The sequence below is a fragment of the Rhineura floridana genome, chromosome 2 (genome assembly GCF_030035675.1).
Source record: "Rhineura floridana isolate rRhiFlo1 chromosome 2, rRhiFlo1.hap2, whole genome shotgun sequence".
Classification (NCBI taxonomy): Eukaryota; Metazoa; Chordata; class Lepidosauria; order Squamata; family Rhineuridae; genus Rhineura; species Rhineura floridana.
The window spans coordinates 237,679,964-237,707,836 of record NC_084481.1 but is presented as its reverse complement, the minus strand read 5'-3'; the positions used below and the strand labels follow the sequence as shown (position 1 = coordinate 237,707,836).

General features: G+C 43.4%; 1 protein-coding gene and 2 long non-coding RNA genes across 3 annotated transcripts in view; 2 read left to right on the top strand and 1 right to left on the bottom strand.

The window, feature by feature from the left end:
• Positions 1-439: 439 nt before the first annotated feature.
• On the bottom strand, positions 440-3,899 carry LOC133377873 (uncharacterized). Its single transcript, XR_009760813.1, has 2 exons — positions 3,229-3,899; positions 440-994 (listed from the first exon to the last, which is right to left on the bottom strand). It is a non-coding gene; the product is annotated as an uncharacterized LOC133377873 (long non-coding RNA).
• Positions 3,900-6,415: 2,516 nt separating this feature from the next.
• LOC133377874 (uncharacterized) lies at positions 6,416-24,639 on the top strand. The gene is made up of 4 exons (XR_009760814.1): positions 6,416-6,536; positions 7,492-7,535; positions 7,669-7,752; positions 24,580-24,639. It is a non-coding gene; the product is annotated as an uncharacterized LOC133377874 (long non-coding RNA).
• Positions 24,640-24,699: 60 nt separating this feature from the next.
• The window catches only part of LOC133377872 (translation factor Guf1, mitochondrial-like), a 30,964-nt gene continuing 27,790 nt past the window's right edge, over positions 24,700-27,873 (top strand). The window contains 2 exon segments of the mRNA XM_061612660.1: positions 24,700-24,988; positions 26,489-26,600. Coding sequence (XP_061468644.1) covers positions 24,836-24,988; positions 26,489-26,600 — 265 coding nt within the window. The 5' untranslated portion in view covers positions 24,700-24,835.

Genomic DNA, 27,873 nt, shown 5'->3' with positions numbered 1-27,873 from the left:
GAACATTCCTAATTCATGCTTCCCAAAATAGGATGGGAACTGAAATGCAGCGATCCTTCAAAATTCACACTCTTCCGAATTGTATACAAAATGCATATATTAGGCGAAAGTGTTCATGAAAATACTTTCATAAGTGACAATAACTTACAAAATGCATTATGTTAAGGGAGGTTGCTTGCAAAAATGTGTACATAAGGCAAAATTGCATACAAAATGCATATATTAGGCGAAAGTGTTCATGAAAATACTTTCATAAGTGACAATAACTTACAAAATGCATTATGTTAAGGGAGGTTGCTTGCAAAAATGTGTATATAAGGCAAAATTGCATACAAAATGTGTATATTAATAGAACTTTGTAACTAAAATGCTGTCCTGGGCTCCTTCTGAGAGGAAGGGCGGGATTTAAACTTAATAAATAATAATAACTAAAACACTGTTGAATTTTCATAAGGATGTTAAACACGATAATCACAAACAGATGTGGAAACGGGTAAACCGAACTGAAGACTGGGGGGAAAATAAGAAATTGAGAGAAAGTCGGCAGACTCATTCACCCCTAGCCAGGCCTGAGAATGAAAGGCCTCTGTGCTAGGCATGAGACCCTTACTTTGCACTTTTGTACAGAAATATATGGAGAATTCATTCAGCACCATGGCAGGGCTTCCTGGGGCAGCTGGCCAGCACGTCTCAAACCAAAGCATGAGGGGGGAAATACTTTGGAGGGTTGGTGGGTGTTGTTGTTGTTTACAATTTTTACTTTTTTTACCCAATTTTACAACTACGATGCACCAACCAAGAGCAAAGAAGGGTTCCAAGTCTCCCCGTTTCTTCTACAGCAGCAGAGTGGAAAAGCTTCCTTCATTCTCTGTCCCTTCTCCATTTGTCTATAGCAGAGGTGGAAATGGAAATGGACTGCCTTGAAGTCGATCCCAACTTATGGCGACCCTATGAATAGGGTTTTTTTTTTTAATATAAATTTTTATTCAGATTTCTAAAAACAAAACAAAAGAAAAAGAACAAATTAATAACTAATACAATAAAAATATTGACTTCCGATTTGTCTTAAATCAGCTATAGGTCTATAGTATATAACAAACCTGTCCCTTAATATATTACAAAATCACTTTCCTCCAGTGGTTATCTTGGTTAATCATTAAATCTCATTAACATCATATCATTTTATTCTTTCCACAAAAAGTCAAAGAGAGGTTTCCAGTTCTTGAGAAATATTTCTATCGATTTTTCTCCAAATAGACATGTCAATTAATCCATCTATTCAAGTCTAATAAATCCAGTAGTTTCAACAGCTATTCTTCCATTATCAGTGTTAGTTCCATCTTCCATCGTCCATCCTTGCACACATAATTCTGCTGTCATAGTCATATAGTAACAGTCTAATAGGAATTTCCTTCATCACAAATATTTTCTTGCCATCAATTCTGACTGTGTTACTGAAATATTGTTGTAAAGTCATATCTCTGTTCTTTTTTACGGGGTGCACTAGCACATCTCTTGAAAGTTTTTCCATTGTCACATATCTGGAATTAATGCTATAAACTTTCTCTATCTCAGGTTCCATCAGATCATTCCAGTCCAGAAATTTTTTTGAAACATTGATAAATTTATCTCTGATATCTTCACCAATTCCTTCAGAGACAGAGCTGAATTCCAAGCAATAATCTTTGTCACTAGGATCCATCACAGCTATAAAGTCCAAATCTTTTTCAAATTCCACATTTGATATATCTATTCCAATTTCCAGGACTTGCACCTTCCCTTTAATTTTTCTTTCATTTCCTGTTGCTTGTCCAGTTATATCTTCTTTTCTCATAGAATCCTTTATTTCTTTCAGCTCCTGTTTCATTTTGCCAAATTCAATTTTCATCTCTTGTCTGCTCTGTCTCAATTCTTGTTTCGTTATCTTAATCTCATCCATTATTTTCTGAAACATGTTTAAAGAGAGAACCCCTTCCTGTACATCCAGGGTCTCGGCCGCTTTCTTGATTGTCATTCTTAAGACCAAAAAAACCCCCCCTTCAATTTCCAATATAGCCACTATTCTCAAGCAAAGAGCAATTTATTTCTTTTTCCAGCAACAAAGGAGTTAATATTCCAAGCCTGTTGACATCATCTTCTAGACAGACTGCCTTATCTCTTATGTTACCAAGAGTGCAAAACAAACTTAGTTCCCAGCATCAAAATAATTAGTGGCATAAAGAATAAACAGATTCGTCAAAATAAAGTAGACCAGAAAAAATAGTCCCAAACAAATAGTACTCAAATGTTCATATTAATCAGATATTTCTCTTCAAATTAGATGCCCCTCATCCGTTTATATCTTTATAATGCTCAATTCCATGCCAGCTTTTTGCAATAAAAACAAAGATAAGCTATTTCGATTTTCTTCTTCCTTAATTCCGTGTATAAAAGAGAAAGGTATAACTCACCCAGGGATTCTTTGTTGCTGATTCTATAACAAATCTCTTTTACTGTAACAATGATAAGAGTGATAGTAGATAGTAGTAGACAGAAGGATGCTTGCCTGTTAAAATTCATTTTTCTTTAAAGAAAAAAAAAGTCTCGCTTAGTCAGTTTGAGCTTGCTTGAATTCCCTGACTCCGTCAGACGCTGCTGGCTACACCTTCGTTCATAGGCGATCCTAATGAATTCCAGTCCCCAACAAACACAACGAAGCTTCTGTGGGTGATATCTTCGTTTCTCCCTTGCCTGGGAGAGAGTTTTTACCAGTCAAAAAATTCTTCTGACTGGTTTTAAAACTGAAAAAGCTTCCTCTGAGACGGGAGCTCGTCTCAGAGGCAGTCACAGGCGGACCTTGGGACTATGCAGCTTGCCCACAGCTGCACAGGTGGCAGGACACGTAACCCCTGAGCCACTCACTGTGGGAGTGATCTTTAGCTGGCCCTTGACACCCAGGAGACACGAGCGGGGATTTGAACTCACCGACTCTGGATTCCCAGCCAGGCTCTCCTCCCCACTGTACTATACCAGCTGATAGCAGAGGTAGGGAACCTTTTTTAATCCAAGGGTGGCATTCCCTTCTGAGCAACTTTCTAAGGGCCACATGCTAGCGGTGGGCAGGTACAACAGCAAATGTGGGTGGAAAGTTTGAGATCCTCAGACAAGGGTTCCAAATCAATTATTTGATTTCAAAGAGACATCATGATTTTTGCAAGCAGACCCACCCAGAAGCAGCTCCAGACCTACCACGACTGGAAGATGTTCAAGATACAGCTGGAGCCCTTCAGTTAGACTCAAGGAGTGAACAGGAGCCCCTCTCCCCCACTCCCTGCAGAGCGAAGATTCCTGCGAGTAGCAGAGCAATGCAGGCTTCTGGTGGTTTAAGGCTACAAGCTCCCAGGAGTCGGAGGGCTAATTGCTAGCACCTGAACCAGGGAAGGGAGCTTAAAAGGCTGTGCGTGGCTTAGGGCTCTTTCTGGAAACAATGTTGACCTTTCGTGTGTCCTTGTAGGCTAGCCAGCCTGGCTTGTGATTGAGTATCTTCAACCCTGCCCTGTCTCATCATCGCATCCCCGGTATCTTCACTTTGGACTTCCCCAGGACTTGTCTCTTCTTCACTCTCTCAGTATTTACACTGACTGTAGTTGCTGGCCTCTTTGCCTCAAGCTTGGCAGATTTATGGCCTGGCTGCTGGACGTTATCTATTAATTACCTTACTGCAACCATAAACCATTCCCCTCAGTCGACAGAGACTGACAGTAGCTATGAGAACCCAAGGAAGCCAAATCTGATTCAGGTGTTTTTCTAATCAAGACATTTCACATGTGAGCGGGGCCATGGGGGTAAGTGCTCTAGTGATGCCCCCCATTCCTGCCCCTGTCTCCACGAGTTGAAGAATGATGGTCTGAAGCATTGAATCTTGTTTCTAGTCTTGGAGGCTCCCCCCCTGCATGATTAGAATTCTGATCTTCCACAAATTCAAGACAGACAGTTGCCCTTCAACGTGCAGAGGATGATAGGGTTGGGCATGGAGGTAGTGCACTTGTTCCAGCCCCCCCCCCCATGTGTTGCATTCCTGAATTAGAAGAACGTCTGTAGATGACTCCAAATGCAAATCTTGGACTTGTTTATCTTTTGCTGGCTGCATTGTAACCCCTTTCCTCACCCCAACCTGCGAGTGTGGGATTTGCCCTAGCTCAGTAGTCACCAGCCATCAATGCTCATTAAAGAAATATCTTCTAGTCATTGAAGGCTACTGATCAGGTTTCTTCAGCAAGATCTAGAAGCATGCTGCCCTTCTGCAAGCAATAAAAGATGGTTGCCCTGATATGAAATGAGATATATAGTTTGGAAACTATAGTATGTAGTGTTAATATGACACAGCAGAAAATGGATTAACCTGAATTAACTTAGAAGCAGAAAAGCAAAATTCCTCTGTGGATACTAAAAGTGCCTGAGAAGGCCAAAATGCTTAGTTGCTGTTTGATGCTCAAAATGCTAGCTTACCAATGTAACGGGACACCTTCCAAGAAGATAGGGACTGAGCGAAGAATATGCTGTGCCTGGGGGAGGTAGGAACAGCACAGGGAGTGCTCAAGATTAGAACGCTCTAAATGCAAAGACAATGAAGTTCACTGAGAAAGTGTTGCTAACAAGATGGGAGGGGCTGTGTATGTGGAGGACTTGAGAGCCATATATCAATCTATCTGTGCAGCTATGCTTTTCAGACTAGGATTCTGGCGTTAGTCGAATGCTTTGTCTCTCTTTTGCAAAAGATGTAGGTAATTAATCAATAAAGGTGTTGTTTTATATATCTGGTTTCTCATCTGGTGATTATTGAAGCTTCCTCCAGATGTAAAGAGCCTTTTGGCGTAACAGCCCCTTCTTTTGACACCATGCAAAAGCAAATGCTGGGAAAAGCAGAAGGGAGTAGAAAAAGAGGAAGACCAAACAAGAGATGGATTTATTCAATAAAGGAAGCCACAGACCTGAACTTACAAGATCTGAACAGGGTAGTTTACAACAGATGCTATTGGAGGCCACTGATTCATAGGGTCACCTTCAGTCGTAATTGACTTGAAGGCACATAACACACACATAGATGCTCAGTCTTAAGCCCATCTGGGTCATACATTTAAAGCAGTATCATACCACTTTAAACAGTCATGGCTCCCCCCTCAAGGAATCCTGGGAACTGTTGTTTGTGAAGGGTGCTGAGAGTTGTTAGGAGACTCCTATACCCCTCACAGAGCTACAGTTGTCAGAGTGGTTTAACTGTGTCAGTCCCTCTTCCCAAAGAACTCTGGGAATTGTCGCTCTGTGAGGGGAATAGGGGGTGTCCTAACAACTCTCAGCACCCATAACAAGCTACAGTTCCCAGGATTCCTTGAGGGGGGAGCCATGATTGCTTAAAGTGGTATGATACTGCTTGAAATGTATGACCCAGATGGGGCCTAGCTCATTTGATACGTTGTGTATTAAACCTCAATTAAAACAAAAAGGGAACGAGAAAGCCTGCTCTTCTGACGCTAGGGCATTGCCAGACAAAGATATATTTTTTCTCTTCTAAGTGTGACATGCAAATAAAATGTATTTCAGATTTCAAAGCCACGGTTGTCCCCCCCCCCTCCTGCCCTGTTTTTCTCTGCAAATTTTCAGGGCTTCAGGGACTTGTTAGGGAAAAGATCAAACATAGCCTCTGCGTAAATGCATAATACATACATTTACCTCACAGGGGTACTGAGGATTAATTAGTTACTGATTGGAAACCACTTTGAAGATGAAAAAGGGCTATATGCACTCTAAAGATTATAAATATTTTTGTTGTCCGTGATAGCTGGCTTTTTAATTTTTTTAATGTGCTAACTTTAAATTATTGGAAAATGTTGATTTTGGCTCTGTTTGAGGATGGAAATAGACAAGCAGCATTTATGGAGTAAAATGTAAATGTACTGCCTTCAAATGGATTCCAACTTATGGCGACCCTATGAATATGGACCAGACTTATACCCGGATCCCTTGGAAAGTGAAGTGTGTGCACATGCCCTGTTCTCTCTTTCTGTCTCTTAGGGAGAGGGAAGACAGCTGATCCGGGGATGGGGGTAGGGAGAAGAATGGCGACCCCTGGTGTAGTAAGGCACATGGCCACCCTAGCCACTTCCAACCCTGGGATTGCAAACTCTTCGTTTAGATTTTTATGAAACTGAAACAACATGAAAGTTTCTAAGTTTTTTGGGGTCTCTTACTCTTTGTCAGCTCTAACCTTCCTATCCATTAAACAGACCACAGAGTGAGAGGGTAGGTAATGGGCTGGGGTGTGGGGCCTCTTCTCTGATAAGCAATTCCTTGAAAAGTCAATCGAAAAGCAATTTAGTGCACTTAAAGGCTTTTTACGACTTTGCTGGAAAAGAAATGGGGGGAGGAACCTCATCGAATCTGTTTGTGTCTCAGCCATCTGTGTTGATAGTGGAATTATTTCTAAGGCTCCACTGAAAAGCTCACCTACCTGTTTATTCATTTTTAATAATAACAACCTGCTTGCTTTTCAACAGGAGGTAGGTAATTTGAAAAATGCAATTACACCTGTTTCCACAGCTCTCTCCAGCTGCTTTTTATATTGGGAAACCATAAATGGAGCTGTGTTCAGTTTGGCTCACTCACTGAATCTGTGGCAAGACACTGAACAGCTGTGAATAATTTGGTAAGATTTGATGAGAGTCTCAGAGCCTGTGTCAGACTTGCAAAAGAGAGGTGACTGGTTAAATCTAGAAATTCACAAACTGTGCAGTGAACTTCCATAAATGAAGGAGAGTCTCTTCCAAGTATGATTTAGGCTGTAATCCTTACCTGGGAGTAAGTCCCATTGAACTTTTAGTTAGAAAACTCAGTGTTCTTTTTGTGCAGATTTCATATATACATTTTACATGCTAGTTTGCCTAGTGTATGCACTTTTGTACATCATTTCAATTGAGCATTGCATAGCAAAATTTGGAGAAGTGCAAATTTCAAATGGTAGCTGTGTTTCAGTTCATGTATCACTTTGGGAACTGGGAATTAGGAAGGTTCATATTAAAATGCAAACCGAGCTGAATTTCTCTCTCATTCCCGGGCCTATTTGATTCTGACACTCTAATCCAGGAGTTGCCCTTTTGCCCGTAAAGGCCTTGAGTGATGCCCCCCAGCTGGTAGCCTAGAATCTGAGCTTTCTTTCTCTTTTTAAAAGTAAGTCTCTAGTCCTCTTAGAAAGAAAGTTATGGAGCAAAATGTGCAGGTACTCTTCTTTCTGTGAAATGAGCCAAACTGGCTGTTCCCACCTGTCAGTGTTATTAGCCAATGAGTGAAGTCAGAGCTGTATTTGATAAATGAGTTGTTTGGAGCACGGCCAGTAGCAGTTCCTGGGGTCCTAAAGTGCTGCTGTTTTGCCATCCCTTTTAGTGTACTTGTCCTGCTCCTGTCTCCCCCCCCCCAAATATTGCATATCTACATAGTTTGTCCTTCCTTTTTCCCTAGGAACCAGGATGCATCTTTCCTGTGTTGGACTCGCCTGAGATCAGGTAGTGCCTAGAAGTTATTTTCTGCAAATACTACTGCACAATAAGTGTGGGCAAATGTTAAAGAATTCCCCCTTCCCACAAAAGGCAAATGTGAAAACTGCAAAGAGGCTTAGGCATGTCTCCTGTTTTGCAGGAGCTAAAGACCAGGGACTCATTAAGAATTCACTGCACAGTTAACTTACGGTACAATGGTTATACTGTAGATGTCTACTCACAAGTAAGTCTCTTCATGCTTTACAAAACAAGTATACACTCTTTCACACAAACACTTCTACAGTGTGGCAGTAACAACTTGTACTTGTGTTCAATATAATGTGTGAACAAGCTGTCTGCCTTCAGATAAGGGAAGGGGGAGGTCTGGCTGGACACAGCACCAGGGGATCTCACCTAGGGTTGCCAGGTTCATGGCCTGAGACTGATCCTGTATCTTTAGGAGAAGAGAAAGTCAGCCAAGTGCAGGTGTTCTTGCAACACTGTAATGAGAAAAACCACAAGGTGGAATTCTCCCTTCCCCCTGCACAACTTTTAAAGATACAGAAGACTTCTTGGAGGCCGGGCCTGGCAACAGGGAACCTGTGGCCCTCCATATGTTGTTGGATTCCATCTGCCATCAGCCCCAGCCAGCATGGACAAGGGTCAGGGATGATGGGAGCTTTAGTCCCACAACATCCGGAGTGCCACAGGTTCTCCATCCTAGTCCTAGGATGAACGGTTGGAAGAGTTGCATATGGTTTGCCTAAAAAGTAGATGATAGCTATAATATCTGAAGGGCTGAAGCAAATATCTGAAAGGCTGCCACATAGATGATGGAGCAAATTTGTTTTCTGTTGCTTTGGCGGACAGGATGTGAACCCTTGGCAAATGACAAGAAAGAGGAACATAGGAAGCTGCCTTATATCAAGTCAGATCGTTGGTCAATCGAATTCAGTATTGTCTCCTCTGACTAGCAGTGGCAGGGCCAGCACCAGGGGCCAGCCAGGTCGGGCTCTGGCTGTAGGTCTCTGCGGCCCAGAGGGGCCCCTTCTTAGGGTGGGAGGGTAGCACTCCTGTTACATGATCAGCAGCAGCACTGACTCCTGACCTTGCCGCAGATCATAGGGAGGGAGCTCCCAGGGTCCCCCAATTCAGACTGTGGGCACTTCATACCCGCCCGCATGCCCCACCTACCTTTCCTATTGTCTTGTATGCTGCATGCACTGTGCACACATCTGCCATCAACCAAGATGGCTGGGAGGGCATCAGCCCCTTTGGGAAGCCCCCACTGCCAAGCCGTGAGCGCACAGTGTGCACAGCATTCAAGACCACAGGAAAGGTAGGTGGGGCATGTGGGCGAGTGCCACAGGCCTGGGTCAGGCTGGTGCCCAAGGGCCCAGTCATGCCTGGTGCTGGCCCTGTGCAGTGGCTGTCCAGGTTTCAGGCAGGGGTCTTTCCCAACCCTACATGGAGATGCCATGGATTGAATTTGGGACCTTCTGCATGCAAGGCAGATGCTCTGCCAGTGAGATACGGCCCTTCCAGAAATGATTAAGGTGGTATCCAACTAACACGTCCCGTCAGCACAAGGATTTCTGCCTGGGCAATGGGGCTTTCCCCCTCTCTCCCCCCTATACATCTCACACCCTCTCCAAATCTGCTCTGTAGAGAACAGATTCAGGGGGCACATGGGGTGGGTGAAGTCCCATTGCACAAGCTGAAATCCTTGCACCGACAGGACATGGTACTTAATGCTACTTTGGGTAGGCCTGCCCTTAGCATGTGCGGAGCCTGGGACAAAAGCATAGATGGAGGGGCACATTCTCTCTCTCTCTCTCTCTCTCTCTCTCTCTCTCTCTCTCTCTCTCTCTAGAGAGAGAGAGAGAGAGAAAGATTTTATTTACAAATATATGTAATTATAATATTTACATATGAGGCTAACAACCTATTAAATACAAATATGACGCTATCCGTAGCCTTCTCCTCCATGAATTTATCTAATTCTCTTTCAAAGCCATCCACATTGCTGGCCATCACTACATCTTATAGTGAGAAAAGATGTCCCCCTTTTCCAGTATCACAATTGAATCAGAGATCCCTTTTAAAAACTAGAGATGCCAGAGCTAGCACAACATGCCACACCAGCTGAAGCCCCCTCTTTTACACAATTATTCTGGACTGCACACCTGATGTCAGTCATATTGAACAAATGACAATGATTGTACATTATGTTGATGTAATCAAACCATCAGATCATGAGATGTCTGAGCCTGAGGTTATCGTAAGAGAAAATTTCTTGGGATTTGTTCCACTAAAGGAGACTACAGGTGCCTTTATGATAGAAACTCTTCTTGGACAGCTTGAGCAAATGGGATTACCAATTGAGAATCTGCGTGGTCAAGGTTATGATAATGGGAGTAACATGAAAGGCAAAGAAAATGGCGTACAAAAGAGAGTCCTGGACATAAACCCACGTGCCTTTTTTGTGCCCTGCAATGCACACTCTTTAAACTTAGTAGTCAATGATGCCGCTAAGTGTTGTCTGGAAGCAACTAGTTTCTTCAGTTTGGTTCAACAGATCTATAATTATTTCTCTGCATCGACTCAGCGTTGGCAAATTCTGACTAGCCATGTATCAGACTTAGGCATAACTGTTAAGCCATTGAGCGAAATAAGATGGGAGAGGTGGATCAATGCTTTGAAACCACTGAGATATCTTCTTGGTAGTATATATGATGCTTTAATAGAGATCTTTGATGACACAAGCCTAAAAGGTTTATCTGGAAATACTTCCCGAATTGAAGATAAGGCCCTTGCTGATGCAATTTGTAAGTTCAAGTTTGTGGTATTCCTTGTTACATAGTACAACATCCTTTTTGAAGTCAATCTTGCAAGCAAGCTACTACAAAATAAAGAAGCTGATTTAAATTCAGCTACAAGCCAATTGCAAGTGATCAAGAATTACCTTGTGTGGGCTGCAGGTGTGATGAGGGTTTTCAACAAGTTTTGATAGTTGCTACTGAGATTGCAAAGGAGCTAGAAATACTACCAAACTTTGAGACAGAACAGGTTAGAAAAAGGAGAAAGAAATGGCATTTTGAGTATGAGGCCCAAGAAGAGGCACCGCAAGATCCAAAGCAGAAATTCAAAGTAGGTTTCTATTATGCTGTCTTAGACATGGCCATACAATCTGTTGAAGAGAGATTCCAACACCTACAACAATATAATTTCCTATCTGGCTTCCTGTATGATATATACAGTATCAACAAAAAATCTACTGAAGATGTACTTAAGGCCTGCAAGAATTTGGAAAAATCATTAATGCACAATGGACACAAAGATACTGATGCTGAAGATCTGTGCTGTGAACTTAAATCAATAGCTCGAAGACTTCCAAAGTCTATGCCGCCACAAAGAGTACTTCTCTTCATACTACAACAAAAACTCCTGGATAATGTGCCTAATGTTTCTGTTGCTCTAAGGATCCTTCTCACACTTCCAGTGTAAGTGGCAAGTGGTGAACGCAGTTTCTCAAAGCTCAAAGTTATAAAAATGTATATACGCTCAACAATGTTGCAAGAGACTAGTTGGCTTGGCAACTATATCAATTGAACATGCCCAAGCATCAGCACTTGACCTGAAGGAATTGGTGACAAAATTTGCAAAGGAAAAGGCACGCAAAGTGAGATTTTGATGTGCCTGAAATTGAAACTTTTAAGAGACTTAAATTTTAACATCACAATTCACAAGATTATTCAAAATGATTTGTGTGCTAAAACATTTTCTGTTGTATTTGAGAAAGATAATCAAAGATTGTTGTATTACTTATTCTTGCAATTTGAAATAAATTTAGCAGTTTCAAGTTTTGTGCTTTTCATTTTTTCTACAAGACATCTGTTTTTGAAAATTGAAGTTAGCCATGTTTTTTGGAGGGTGCAAGTAGTTACCCTTGCCTAGGGCGCAAAATAGACTGGCACCGGCACTGCACCCAGTCTACACATTTCTGTTTTAAAAACGAACTCTGCAGCGATGTATGGAGGAGGGGGAGACGGGGTGGGAAATTTCTGTCCGCAAGGATGGCCACCTCTGACCACGCCCACGAGGCTGGCCAATCAGCACTTCCCGGTACCTTGCCTACAACGCACGCAAAAGGATCTTCAATCTGGACCAGCAAGTAAGCTGTGTTGTTGTTGTTGTTATATGCCTTCAAGTCGATTACGACTTATGGCGATCCTATGAATCAGTGACCTCCAAGAGCATCTGTCATGAACCACCCTGTTCAGATCTTGTAAGTTTAGGTCTGTGGCTTCCTTTATGGAATCAATCCATCTCTTGCTCTTGTTCTAACACCCAATTATTTGTCTTTTTTGCAGTCCATGGTATGCACAAAGCTCTCCTCCAACACCACATTTCAAATGAGTTGATTTTTCTCTTATCCGCTTTTTTCACTGTCCAACTTTCACATCCATACATAGAGATCAGGAATACTATGGTCTGAATGATCCTGACTTTGGTGTTCAGTGATACATCTTTGCATTTGAGGACCTTTGCTAGTTCTCTCATAACTGCCCTCCCCAGTCCTAGCCTTCTTCTGATTTCTTGACTATTGTCTCCATTTTGGTTAATGACTGTGCCGAGGTATTGATAATCCTTGACAAGTTCAATGTCCTCATTGTCAACAGTAAAGTTACATAAATCTTCTGTTGTCATTAGTCTTTAGTCTTCTTGACATTCAGCTGTAGTCCTGCTTTTGTGCTTTCCTCTTTTCCTTTCATCAGCATTTGTTTCAAATCATTACTGGTTTCTGCTAAGAGTATGGTATCATCTGCATATCTTAAATTATTGATGTTTCTCCCTCCAATTTTCACTCCTCCATCTTGGTCCAATCCCGCTTTCCGTATATGTTCTGCGTATAGATTAAACAAGTAGGGTGATAAAATACAACCCTGTCTCACACCCTTTCCGATGGGGAACCAATCAGTTTCTCCATATTCAGTCCTTACAGTAGCCTCTTGTCCACATTCATGTTTTGGCCACATTCATGTGGACCTCTTTGCCACCAGGCACAATCGACAGGTGAAGAGATTCTTCTCCCGGTATGTGACACCAGGCGCGGAAGGGACGGATGCCTTAACTTCCCAGTGGCCTCTGGGCAAACTGTATGCCTTTCCTCTGATTCCAGTTATTCCCAGGGTGATCAAAAAGCTTCGGACTGAGAGATCGGCACTCCTATTAGTGGCTCCATGGTGGCCACGGAGACCTTGGTTTCCAGCCCTTCTCGACCTGTCGGTGGAACCACCATGGCAGATTCCAGTACGAAGGGACCTACTCTCTCAGGGACAGCTCCCCCACCCGGCTCCAGAGTGGTGGGCGCTTCATGTATGGAACTTGAACGGAGGAGACTCTTGAAAAAAGGCATCTCTCCCCAAGTGTTGGAAACTATGATGGCTTCTAGATGCCCTTCCACACTCAGAATTTATGAGGGCACATGGAAGGCATTCTCATCCTGGTCACAGAAGGAATTCTTCCTCGGAAGGCGGGGGTCAACCAGATCTTGTCTTTTCTACAAGACGGATTATCTTTGGGCCTCAGACCAAATACCCTGAAGCGCCAAGTTTCGGCCTTGTCGGCAATCCTCTCCAGATCTCTGGATAATCCAATCGGATCTCACCCTTTTGTCAAACGTTTCCTCAGGGGTGCGACGGTAACAGCACCACCTACGGTGCACCGCTACCCAACTTGGGATTTACATAAAGTTTTATCAGCCCTTCAAAGACCTCCATTTGAACCTCTGAGTCAGGTTTCCCTCCGTCTTCTCTCCTTTAAAGTCTTGTTTCTCGTGGCCATCACTTCGGCTGTAGAGTGTCTGAGTTGAATGCCCTATCCGTCCATAAAATTTTTTGTATGTTTCATAAGGATAGAGTAGTCCTACGTACTGTTCCTTCCTTCCGTCCCAAAGTGTTGTCTACTTTCCATTGCCAGCAAGAGCTGGTATTGCCGTCCTTTTGTCCGAATCCTGTCCACCCTTTAGAGAAAGCCTGGCACTCTCTTGATGTGCGAAGAGTGCTTAAAGTTTATATTTCCAAGACAAAGCCAATTCGGAAAACAGATAATTTGTTTGTCTCTTTCCACCCTACCTCCCTAGGGAATAAGGTGTCCACGTCCACACTAGCCAGGTGGATTAAGGCATGCATATCATTAGCTTATGCCTCTCTAAGATTAGCTCACCCTACCGGAGTAGTAGCTCACTCTACCAGAGCAGCGGCCACATCAGCGGCCTTTTCCCGTAATGCCCCTCTAGCGGAGATTTGTAGAGCAGCCACATGGTCCACTCCCAATACGTTCATTAAGCATTATAAAATAGACTCCTATGCTTCATCGGAGGCAGCCTTTGGGAGGAGGGTGCTACAGCACATCCTCAAGGATCATTCGTGACCACAGCCCAGCAGTATTCCCACCCTACATGGGTCAGCTTTGGTATGTCCCATCTGATATCATCTTTCCATGCACAGGAGAAGAGACATTTGGTCTTACCGTGAAATCGGTCTTCTCTGTGCATGTCAAAGATGATATCAGGGCCACTCCCTATGAGTGCTGGGCTGCCTTTATAAGCACGGTTAGCCCTGGAGCAGAGAGTGTATGAGTACTGTTGTCTTGTCTTGTTTGTGGCGTCTATTGGCCTGATTTCGTGGGCTTGTCATTGGAAACTGAGCACGGAGCAGGCGCAGACCAGGGACAGAGCTACAGTAAAACGTCAGCAGTACTCTTTTGCCTTCAACCACTTGGTGGAGCTAGTTACCCATCTGATATCATCTTTGACATGCACAGAGAAGACCGATTTCACGGTAAGACCAAATGTCTCTTTTTCCAGTCAAAGCTGACTGCATCTTTCCTTTTCTTTTGTGTGCTAAAATCAAGAGCATGTTCTTGGCAGAGCTGCCATTTTATGTTTGGAGTAGAGTGGAGGGTGGGACACAAAGCTTTCAGTCTGGGTGGCAGATATTGAGGGCATCTTCAGCAGCTGAGGAAAGATGCATTTCCCAGTTAACCTAGAACCCCCTCGTTCCCCCCTCCCTGGCAGTGCTGCCTTTACTGCTTCATCATTTTGCAGGAGAGATCTCTCTGGGTTCACAAGTAGCTCTACAGTCTCCAGTTCACTACTACATTGGAAAGAACATAAGAACATAAGAAGAGCCTGCTGGATCAGGCCAGTGGCCCATGTAGTCCAGCATCCTGTTCTCACAGTGGCCAACCAGGTGCCTGGGGGAAGCCCGCAAGCAGGACCCGAGTGCAAGAACACTCTCCCCTCCTGAGGCTGAAAGGCTTTTGTAGAATAGAGTGATCCTTACAGTATTGCCTGTTGTTGTTGTTGTTATGTGCCTTCAAGTCGATTATGACTTATGGCGACCCTATGAATCAGTGATCTCCAAGAGCATCTGTCATGAACCACCCTGTTCAGATCATGTAAGTTCAGGTCTGTGACTTCCTTTATGGAATCAATCCATCTCTTGTTTGGCCTTCCTTTTTTTCTACTCCCTGCTGTTTTTCCCAGCATTATGGTCTTTTCTAGTGAATCAGGTCTTCTCATGATGTGTCCAAAGTATGATAACCTCAGTTTCATCATTTTAGCTTCTAGTGACAGTTCTGGTTTAATTTGATCTAACACCCATTTATTTGTCTTTTTTGCAGAACATGGTATGCACAAAGCTCTCCTCCAACACCACATTTCAAACAAGTTGATTTTTCTCTTAACCGCTTTTTTCACTGTCCAACTTTCACATCCATACATAGAAATTGGGAATACCATGGTCTCAATGATCCTGACTTTGGTGTTCAGTGATACATCTTTGCATTTGAGGACCTTTTCTAGTTCTGTCATAGCTGCCCTCCCCAGTCCTAGCCTTCTTCTGATTTCTTGACTATTGTCTCCATTTTGGTTAATGACCGTGCCGAGGTATTGAAAATCCTTGACAAGTTCAATGTCCTCATTGCCAACTTTGAAATTACATAAATCTGTTGTCATTACTTTAGTCTTTTTGATGTTGAGCTGTAGTCCTGCTTTTGTGCTTTCCTCTTTAACTTTCATCAGCATTCTTTCCAAATCATTACTGGTTTCTGCTAATAGTATGGTATCATCTGCATATCTTAAATTATTGATATTTCTCCCTCCAATTTTCACACCTCCTTCATCTTGGTCCAGTCTCACTTTCCGTATGATATGTTCTGCATACAGATTAAACAAATAGGGTGATAAAATACACCCCTGTCTCACACCCTTTCCGATGGGGAACCAATCGGTTTCTCCGTATTCTGTCTTTACAGTAGCCTCTTGTCCAGAGTATAGGTTGCGCATCAGGACAATCAGATGCTGTGGCACCCCCATTTCTTTCAAAGCATTGCATAGCTTTTCATGATCTACTGCTGTAGTCTATAAAGCACATGGTGATTTTCTTCTGAAATTCCTTGGTCCGTTCCATTATCCAACGTATGTTTGCGATGTGATCTCTGGTGCCTCTTCCTTTTCTAAATCCAGCTTGGACGTCTGGCATTTCTCTCGCCATATATGGTAAGAGCCTTTGTTGTAGAATCTTGAGCATTACTTTACTTGCATGGGATATTAAGGCAATACTTCGGTAATTACTGCATTCTCTGGGATCCCCTTTCTTTGGAAGTGGGATATATATTGAACGCTTCCAGTCTGTGGGCCATTGTTTAGTTTTCCATATTTCTTGACAGATTTTTGTCAAAATTTGGACAGATTCAGTCTCAGTAGCTTGTAGCAACTCTATTGGTATGCTGTCTATTCCTGGTGATTTGTTTCTTCCAAGAATTTTAAGAGCAGATTTCACCTCACATTCTAAAATTTCTGGTTCTTCATCCGATGGTTCCTCCATGAATGAATCTGTCATCCTGTCATCTCTTTTGTAGAGTTCTTCAGTGTATTGCTTCCATCTTCCTTTTATTTCATCTCGGTCAGTCAGTATGTTTCCCTGTTGATTATTCAACGTCCCTACTCTTGGTTTAAATTTCCCTTTCATTTCTCTAATCTTGTTCTTCCCATTTTGTTGTCCTTTTCTATTTCTATACAATAACTATTGTAATAGTTTTCTTTGTCCCTATGTACTAGTCGTTGTATAGTTGCATTTAGGGTTCTGACTGTGTTTCTATCTCCTTTTGCTTTTGCTTTCCTTCTCTCTTTAACCATTTTAAGCGTTTCTTCAGTCATCCATTGAGGTCTTTCTCTCTTTTTAACAAGAGGTCTTTTTGCATTCTGATAATGTCCCTGACTTCAGTCCATAGTTCTTCTGGTTCTCTGTCAACTAAGTTTAAAGCCTGATCTTTATATTCTTCTGGGATGTTATTTAAATTGTATTTTGGCATTATTATTCCTTTGTTGTTCTTCTTTAGCTTTACTCTGATTTTTGATATGACCACCAGTTCATGATCTGTACCACAGTCTGCTCCTGGTCTTGTTTTTGCAGAAAGTATGGAACTTCTCCATCTTCTGTTGCCATATAACCACATGTACAGTCGTCTTTTCGGTTGCTCAAAAATTGTGTTGGCAAGAAACCAATTACTGGTTTCACAGAATTCAATAAGTCTTTCTCCTGCTTCATTTCTGTCTCCTAAGCCCCATTTCCCCACAATTCCTAGTTCATCTCTGTTCCCTACTTTTGCATTCCAGTCCCCCATGATTATCATTATATCTTGTTTTGGTGTGTGATCAATTTCCTCCTGTACTTCTGCGTAAAATCTCTCCAATTCTTCTTCTTCCGCGTTTGATGTTGGAGCGTAGACTTGGATGATGGTTATGTTAATAGGTTTCCCGTTTAATCTCATTGAGATCACTCGCTCAGACCTTGCTTTGTAGCTCCTAATTGCTTTTGCTACATCACTTCTCACTATTAAAGCAACCCTGTTTCTTCTTGATTTCTCATTTCCTGCATAAAATATTTTGTAGTTGCCTGATTGAAAATGTCCCATTCCAGTCCATTTTAATTCATTCATGCCAAGTATTGTAATGCTGATATGCTCCATTTCTTGCTTGACAATTTCTAACTTTCCCTGGTTCATGCTTCTCACATTTCATGTTCCTATTGTGTGCGTTGTACAACTCCAGACTCTCCTTTCGCATCTGTGCACATCAGCCTCTGGGCTTCCTTTCAGCTTTGACCCAGCTGCGTCCTTAGTCACAGCGCTACTCATACTTGTCCTTTGTTCTTCCCCAGTAGCTCGTTGAGTGCCTTCTGACCTGGGGGTCTCATCTTCTAGCTCTATCTCGTGTTGCATTTTGGATACTGTGTTCATAAGGTTTTTGTGGTAAGAGATATTCAGAGGTGGTTTACCAAGATACCATTGCCTTCCTCTGAGTTTGGATGCATCTTAGTCTGGTGTCTCAGCTTTGACCATTTCACCTTGGGTGCCCCTGTTGGAGTCTAGCCTCTTGGTCTAGACTCCTGACGGCATTGGTCTTAGCTTCTTCAACACTCTCAACCCCCCTCACCACGTTAAGGTGTGCATCCTAAAGGGGGAAGTAAGCTGTAGCAGAGCGGATTCTTCTTTCCACTTTGCTCATGTTGGCTGTAAACATTAAAAAGGGTTTGGTTTGTCAGTTTCATTATATGGCAATACACTTCTTGGCTGGTTTTGATACTATTTTCCCCCCGCTTGTGGAATTACAAGTGACGATTTCTTATAGGCATCAGAGGAGATATCCAGAACTTTACTGTGGCTGGGATTGGGCACCAGCCACTTCCTCTTTGCCCCCACTCAGATGATACAAAAACAGTGCCTCCATTTTCATAGGACATTTTGTGCAAGAAAAAAATGTGATGGTTTAAAACGTATTTAAAACTCCCCTGTCCTGCCGATGCAAATACAATCTGTAGATATTTTCCTCATGTCGCAGTTGGGAAGAACTGTGGTTTTCGGAATGGCTTACAACAGCCCTGCAGTGTAGCCCAACAACATTATTCACCTATTGCAAATGGGGGAAACAGAACTGAGGCTGAGAGAGAGTAATTTATAACAAACCTGCGGTGTAGGCCCTTTTTAATCCATTCCAATCCATGAATTAAATTCACTGTAGTCCTACAAATACGCACCTCTGTTTGCAGAGGATAAATCTACGTGAATGGCCATCTCCATCACCTCTCCGCTCTCCTCCCCAATGCGCAGCAGAATACAGACAAAGTTGTGCCCTGTGCACTAAATTGCACGTAAGCGCATTGTGCTTTTACCCCCTCCGACGGTGTTAAATCGGGATCCCATATCAAACAGAAATCTCGAAACGGCGTTCTATATGTGCAGCTCTAAAAATTTTATCTCTACAGCGTTCTATATTTGCAGCTCTAAAATTTCTATCTCTATGCTTCCCAAATCCATATCCTCCCATAGAGATATGAAAATATTTCAACTGATGGCTTTCCCCCCCTGGACACATCGATTACTTCCGTGTCAATCAGGGTCTCAGTTCCGAAAGTCTGTGATGTCTCAATCTGATTAGTAATGGTGGATGAGCGCGTTTGTTGAACCTCGAGGTTGGCTAATGAGATGCCGGCTAGCCTTAATGGCGGCGGCCTCGTCCTCTCTTGCTCGATGTGTTAAATGAGGCGGCGACAATCTGTTAGAAGGATTACTGGGGTTCTTTCTTCCGGGTGGGTTGTTTTCAATTGCCAGAAGAAACCCTTCGTTCCTCTTTCCTTGTCGCCGGGGTGGGGGCAGTTAGGACCTCTGTGTGTGACATTGATTTATTTATTATATTGATGCCTAGTCTTTCCTGGGCATGTCTGCTTATTTTTCCTTCTCTCGTTTATCCTTACAACAATCCTGTGAGGTAGGTTAGGCTGAGTGACTATTCCGAGGTCACCCGGAGGGCTTTATGGCTGCATGGTGGTTTGAACCAGGACCTACGCGATTTTAGCTCAACACTATACCAGGGTGGATCTCCAGATTTGTGCATAGGCTTCCAAGATAACTTGTCTATTGCCTTTTGTAAAGGAAAAAGACAAGTTAACCGTATGTCTCTGAACTCGGATAACTGCTTGTCTAGGCGTTTAATGTGTTGCAGAATTCTCACATGGAAGACATATTTATGAGCTGGATTTATTAATTTATTTATTTGTTTCATTAAACTTATAGACCGCCCCATAGCTGAAGTTCTCTGGGCAGTTCACAAGACAAGAAACATCAGAAAATACAATAAACATGTAACAGTATAAAAACAGATTAAAAGTTTAAAATGTTAAAAAGTTAAAAATAATGTCAATGCATACTAAACATATTAAAAAGCCTGGGTGAAGAGAAAGGTTTTAACCTGGCGCTGAAAAGATAGTAACGTTGGCGCCAGGCGTATCTCCTCAGGGAGATTGTTCCATAAGTCAGGGGCCACCACAGAAAAAGCCCTCTTCCGCGTTGCCACCCTCCGAGCCTCCCTATGAGTAGGAACTCGGAGGAGGGTCTTTGATGATGAGCGTAGTGTACGGGCAGGTTCATAACGGGGGAGGCGTTCCAACAGGTATTGTGGTCCTGTGCCATGTAGGGCTTTATAGGTCAAAACCAGCACTTTGAACCGGGCCCGGAAACAAATAGGCAGCCAGTGCAGGCGGGCCAGAATCAGTGTTATATGGTCGAACCATCTGGTCCCCGTTAGTAGTCTGGCTGCTGCATTCTGCACAAGCTGCAATTTCTGAACCATCTTCATAGGCAGCCCCACGTAGAGCGCATTGCAGTAATCTAATTTCGAGGTTACCAGCGCATGAACTACTGAAGCGAGGTTCTCTCAGTCAAGGTAGGGGCGTAGCTGGGCCACCAGCCGAAGTTGGTAAAAAGCACCCCATGCCACCGAGGCTATCTGAGCCTCGAGTGACAGGGATGGATCTAAAAGAACTCCCAAGCTACGAACCTGTTCCTTCAGGGGGAGTGCAACCCCATCCAGAACAGGTCGAACATCCCCCATCCTGTCAGGAGAACCACCCACCAGCAGCATCTCAGTCTTGTCTGGATTAAGCCTCAGTTTGTTAGCTTTCATCCAGTCCATTGTCGCAGCTAGACATCGGTTCAGCACATCGACAGGCTCACCTGAAGAAGATGAAAAGGAGAAGTAGAGCTGTGTGTCATCAGCGTACTGATGGCAACGCACTCCAAAACTCCTGATGACCGCATCCAGCGGCTTCATATAGATATTAAAGAGCATGGGGGACAGAACTGACCCCTGCGGGACTCCATACTCGAGATCCCAGGGTGCCGAGCAATGCTCCCCAAGCACTACCCTCTGGAGACGACCCACCAGGTAGGAGCGGAACCAGTGCCATGCAGTACCGCCCACTCCCAAATCAGTGAGTCGTCCCAGGAGGATACCATGGTCGATGGTATCAAAAGCCGCTGGGAGATCAAGGAGAATCAGCAGGGTCACACTCCCCCTGTCTGTCTCCCGACAAAGGTAATCATACAGGGCAACCAAGGCTGTCTCCATGCCAAAACCGGGTCTAAAACCGGACTGAAATGGATCCAGATAATCGGTGTCATCCAAGAGTGTCTGGAGCTGGTAGGCAACCACTCGTTCGAGGACCTTGCCCAGGAATGGCACGTTAGCCACTGGCCTATAGTTGTTAAGATTTTCCGGGTCCAGGGACGTTTTCTTCAGAAGTGGTCTTACTATCGCCTCTTTCAGGAGGCCAGGGACCACTCCCTCCCGCAATGAAGCGTTAATCACTGCCCTGGCCCAGCCGGCTGTTTCATTCCTGCTAGCTTTTATTAGCCAAGAAGGGCAAGGATCCAACTTAGAAGTGGTCGCACGCACCAGTCCAAGCACCTTGTCAACGTCCTCAAGCTGTACTAGCTGAAATTCATCCAAAAAATTAGGACAAGACTGTGCGCTGGACACCTCATTCGATTCAACTGCTGCAACATTAGAGTCTAAGTCCTGGCAGATGCAAGAGATTTTGTCCTGGAAGTGCCTAGCAAATTCATTGCAGCGTGCCTGTGATGACTCCACGACGTCCGTAGGGCCGGAATGTAATAGCCCTCGGACTATTTTAAAGAGCTCCGCTGGCCGGCAGATCGACGATTTAATGGTGGCAGCAAAATGTTGCTTCTTAGCTGTCCTCACTGCCCCTAAGTACAACTTAGTGTAGGCACTTACCAGTGCATAATTGCATCCATCAGGAGTTCGCCTCCATCTGCACTCAAGCGGTCTTCTATGCTGTTTCATCGCTCTCAGCTCCAAAGTATACCATGGAGCTGCATGAGCTTTACACCGAAGAGGGTGCACAGGGGCGATCGTGTCAACTGCCCGGGTCATTTCTGCATTCCACAGTTCCACCAGGGCTTTGACAGGAGCACCAGCCTTATCAGCCGAAAAACTCCCCAGAGCCTTTTGAAAGTCCTCCGGAATCATTAGTCTCTGGGGGCGGACCATCTTAATGGGTCCCCCACCCTTGCAGAGGGAAGAGGTCGCTGTGAATCTAAACCTCAGCAAGCGGTGATCTGTCCATGACAAAGGGACCGTTGTAAAATCCCCTACATTCAGATCACCATCCCCCAGTCCAGTGGCAAAAATTAGATCTAGAGTGTGTCCCGCTATATGTGTTGGGCCAACAGCATATTGAGACAGCCCCATGGTTGTCATGGAGGCCATGAAGTCCTGAGCCACCCCAGACAAGATGGTCTCTGCATGGATGTTGACATCCCCCAGCACCAAAAGTCTAGGGGATCTCAACAGTACATCCGAGACCACCTCCGTCAGCTCAGTTAGGGAGTCCGTTGGGCAGCTGGGTGGGCGGTATACCAACAGAATCCCCAATCTGTCACGTTGACCCAACACAAGATGCAAGCACTCCAAGCCAGTAGCCACTTGGACAGGGTGCTTGGAGAGGGAGATGGAACTCCTATAGACCACAGCCACCCCCTCCCCGACCCTCAGATCTACCCAGATGCTGAACCAGATACCCCGGTGGGCACAGCTGGGAGAGACTAGCTCCTCCCTGCTCACCCACCCAGGTCTCTGTAATGCACATCAGGTTGGCTCCCTCATCCACAATTAAATCGTGGATGAGGGAGATCTTATTTTGAACCGATCTGGCATTTAAGAGCAGCATCTGAAGATCTGAGAGCTGGCCGATAGGACAACCACAAAACCCGTGGGTGCGAGGAAGACCGGAACAAGGCACAGTCGTTAGCTGCCTGGGCCGAGTTCCCCTTACCTGGCCAGACTTCTTCACAATGCCGTATCTCCCTCTGCCTGTCACCACGGCAATTGGGGCCCCCTCAGATCTCCCCACATAGCCCTGAAACCTCTCACCCAGGCACATAATGTAAAACCTTAAACGTACACGCAATTCTCATACACATACACTCTCATACACACTCATACCACCATACTCGCCCAGAAGCAAGCTGTAAACACGTGCTAACAGAACCCTAATTAATGACTCTGCTCCCAAAAATAAGAGTTAGAGCGATGTTAACAGCCAGAGAACAACAGCAGCGACAACCAACAACAGTCACGACTCTTCCCCCTCAGATGATAATGATATTCCTTTCCGACAAGCAGGTGGAGAAGATTAGCCACGTCTGGCGGACGGCCAGGGCTCAGTCCTGTGAAGCACCATACCAGCCAGACTACAGCAGCCCGACCCGGGAAATATTGATAGTAAACAATTCCAAGAAAGCAGCAACACAATCCCAGATAAATCGCACAGCTTTATCCTCCAGCAGCAACAGTGGCAGCGGCAGCAGCAGCGTCTCCGTCGTCCTAGGGTCTGCATAGCAGGCAGAAATTTCTAATATGGAAATACAGTTATGGGAAATGCTGCGGCACTCTGTGTTATGTCATGCCCCCATGGTAGTTGTTTTGTGTTATAACACCCCCCCCCATGGCAGCTGTTTTGTGACTGATGCCCCTAGCACTCTCTCAAAATTTGAAATGTGCCCTCTGGTCCAAAAAGGTTAGCAATCCTTGGTGTAGACTGATTCCTATACAGAGAAAGTCAGTGTGTAATCTGCATAAGTTAGCACCTACATTTGTTTTCTGCTATGCAAATGTGTCCTGGGAAGGCATGGCCAATCAAAGCTTCCAAGCATATCTACATACAGTGGAAATCAATGCGCATTTGCAGGTTTCATGTTCATTCTTTTCTGGAAATGCCTTTCATGTAGTAATATAACAGTTGAATCAACTCTGAAACAAACACAAGCCAAGTGAATAATTGTTGAACCTAATGGAGGTGAACTTGAATGGAAGTAAGAGGAATGGACTGTTCAAGATATGGAATATAATTGTGGGCAGTGACTGACTAATTGGTATGATTATTCCATTAAAGCTTTAATTGCAGATTTAAAAGTCTATTAAATAGTTAATAGGTCATGGCATTAGGCTTGTAGAATGGATTCCTCAGCAATGAGCTATGGAACTCAGTCACGTGAAAGTCTGAAAGAATGCTCATTTTTGCTATCGTAAACAAACAATGTGCATCTCTTGATTCTGCGAAAATTAATAAACTGTTTAATTAATTGCAAAATTAAAATAATGGCCAAAGAGCACACAGGATAGGAACAGGATAATCAAGTATATGAGGAACATAAGAAGAGCTTAGTGGGTCTTTCTAGTCCAGCATACTCTTTCCTGCGTTGCCCAACCAAAGCATAGGAAGACTTACAAACAAGGCAGGAAGGCAGCTGCCCTCTCTTTTTTGCCCTGCTGTCGTCTGATACTTGGAGGCATGTTGGCTCTGACTTGGAGCTTCCACTTGGCTGTCTTGGCTATTTATTGTTGATTGGCCTATCCTTCATGAACTACTTTTGTAACTCTTAGGGATGGTAAACGCAAATGAAAGAAGGAACTCTGAGCTTGGGGTGCAGTAAACATAACTGTTAGGATAAGTATTAGGTCCTTTGCAGTGGAGGGCATAAGCTTATCAGGCAACATCTGTCACTTTAAGATTGCTTGTTGCACAAAGTAATTCCTCCCCCCCCCCCATTAATGATTTGGTTGCGACAGGGGAAGGAATACAGTTTTAGAACATGTGAGATGTAACACCAAAAAATAAGTTTCAGCTTTCTCTTTTCACAGGTATAGCCCAATGTGTAACCCCATGAACCTTCGGATCTTTCTGCTCTGTACAGAGAACACACAGACAAGTTCATAAAATCAACTTGCTCCATCTTCTGGAAATGTGTTTTTGTTAAGGATCCCTTTGGCTGATTGTAGAAAGAAGCATCTTGGTGGAACACTATGCTGAACCAGTGGCTGCATTTATGCCCTGTTCTAAGCACTTTGCTTGTCGTACTACAGCCTGAACAGTGACTTCTGCAGCTTTCCTAAAAACATGCTTGCACTTGTAAAAAAGGCTTTATGTCTTTGTGTCAGCCTCAAGAGGTCATATAATGCTGGCATTTTTTCATATTTTTCTCCGGGGCTAGAAAAGCCTCCTGGACATTGTGTCACATTCCCCAGGCAATATCGCTCAGAGACTGGCAAGGTGACAGCTGTCTGTGTACTTATAAATATATCTGTAGGGTAGGGTTGATTTCAGCATTATTAAGCTCATTTTGTAACAGTATAGTTGAGAAGTAAATATATGACAAACATTTCCATAGCAAGTTGGGGGTATTAATTTGCTGGGTTGTGTTCTGTAGTAGAGGACATCAAGTACCTAATTCCTGCTACTACTTTACGAACATAACTGTGCTCTGTGGCCATCTGATGTTTTCTTCCCTTAGTGTTTTTTTAATGAGTATCAGGGAAGTGAATGTTTTCTCAGTAATATCCCAGTTTTAAGTACATTTACTTGGAAGTAAGTCCCATTCATTTCAGTGAAATTTATCTCCTAAGTATGTATGTTTTATTTATTTAACAAAACGGAGAAGAACGTTGGAAGACCATACAGGATCAGGCCAATGGCTCATCTGTTCTCACAGTGACCAACAAGTTGCCCATGGGAAACCTGCAAGCAGGACTTGAGTGCAAGGAGCACTTTCCCCTCCTGCCGGTTTCCAGCAACTGGTATCTAGAATGCTTATGGAGGCAGAGCATAGCCGTCATGGCTAGTATATAGTGCTAGATTGTAACAAACCTTTAAGTGGTTTACAAGAATGAGTTACTATTAAGAACTGCATATCTGCTGTTTTTGTTTTGTGTGTGCATGTGAATCTTCATAGGCTGCTGCTCAAAGCATGCATACTCTGCATATGTGTGTAACATAATCCAGTGTTCCCCAACCTGATGCTCTACAGATGTTTTGGCAAAGCTGCTTACTGGGGTTGTTTATTGAGCTTGCGGCCCCATTTTTGAAGAACTGTGCTGGTTGCTAATTTGCTACTGAGCCAACTTTAGGTTGTCTTGTTGACTTTAAAGCCCTAAACTATTTCTGATTTGGAAACCTGTAAGAATGTCATCTCCCACATAGACCTGCCCGTATGGTAAGATCTTTGGATGAGTCCTGTCTGGTAGTGCTGCAGCCTGCTGAGTTTCATCTTGCAGTAACCAGGCAGATGGTCTTTTCTGTTATGGTGCCCAGCTTGTGGAATCATCCTCTCCTCCCATAAAGCAACTGCTGATTTTGTTAAATTTTCAGTGCATGCTAACAACATTTTTATTCACCCAGGCATTTGCTGCTTATTAAAGCTGAGTTTTTTGTAGTGATGGCTGAGGCTGATGGGAGATGTTGTCCAAAACATCTAGAAGTCACAGGCTGGGGAAGTTTGGCATAACTAGGTTTAGTAAAGAATTGGTTAGGTTGGATCAGAATGGAGATGGAAAATAAACAAATGCTGTAAAGCTGCTAAAGATGTACATCAGAACAGCAAACTTGTGTGAGGCTGAAGCGCCTCTCTTTTTCCTCAGTTTGTGTCTTGGAACAGAAAATGTAAAATTGCATCTTGTGGTTTTAATGAATATAAGTGCATTGGCAAAGATGCATGATTTGTCTGCTGCCCTAGGCTATTAATGTTTTGTGACACTTTTCCTTTATGTGCTTTAGGACACAGTAGATATGGCATTGTTTCCTGTTGAAAACATTAGAAATTTCAGCATAATAGTTCACGTAGACCATGGGAAAAGTACTCTAGCAGATAGGCTGCTGGAGATAACAGGTGAGATAATTTTAGAGTGTGCCTCATGTTTTGTATCATTCTGTGGTATGATTTATTTATTAGATTTATATGTATACTGCCTTTCATTTCAAAGAAATACCAAGACAGTTTACAGAACATTATGACATCATAAAACAAAATATAACAATAAAAGCCATATCAATAAAACAAGAGGAAAACATCAGAATCAATTATGGTAGCTAGAGATGTAAGGACTCAGTATTAATAGTCAGCAAAAACTTGTGCAGAGAGGTATGTTATAATTGCTGTCGGAGGCACCCAGCAGTCAGGGCCTGACTGATCTCCATGAGATAGGTGCCACCATGTGGAAAGCCCTTTTTCGCACTGCTGTGAGGGAGTCATCTGCAGGCTGTGGAATGGCTAACAGGGCCTCCACCACAGATTGCAGCGGTTGGCTTCATCTTACTTTGTTATGCATGCACAGCAATACAATTCTCATGCCAGAGGTCTGTTATATACTGACCATTGTGTAACAATATAGATTTAGCAAGATTTTCATACCTAAAATATAGTGCTTTCTCTAGTGTAATGGCTCATAAAATTTCGTTTATTGCAGTGATGAAGTGGATATTTTATAGAAATGGGACCCAAAAGTTTTGTTTCTATTTCAGTGAGTTGAATTTGATAACGGCTATTTTGTTGTTGATGTCTCTGTTGTGAAACTGCAGTCAGGTTGCATAAAAAAAAAGTATTCACCTTGTTGCCAAGAGAAGCATAGATGTTTCCATTTGCCCATTCTCTTGTCCTCCCCTTCAATGCCAAACACTTTTAAAAATTGAACTCATGGAGGCAAAATGTGTTAAGCAAACAGATATGTTGGCAAAATCTGGATTTGTCCACTGAATGTGCACCATTCTTTTTTTCATTGGTGAATTGTCTTTTCTTATCATGAGCATTGTAGAAAGGCCTTCTATACAGACTAACATATATATAGGTGGCAGCATATGCAGTTTGCTGAAGCTTCTGCCCTCATATTTTTGTACGGAATACCTGTTTGGTTACAAGATTACGGGAAAGCCCTGGTAAGTCAGATGCAGCCTGCTGGCCTTTGATTGACCATCTATACTTTGGCATATAAGACAGGACAAGGAAGGGCACACGGCCCATCTGAATGACTGAACTTGGGTCTAATATTGCACATTAAAACATTTGGGCACCAAAACATCCATTTTGTCCTGCACCATCAATTCTGAGGATATTTGCTTATCCATTGCGTCAATATATTTTAGATGAATTTCCCTGAATATTATCT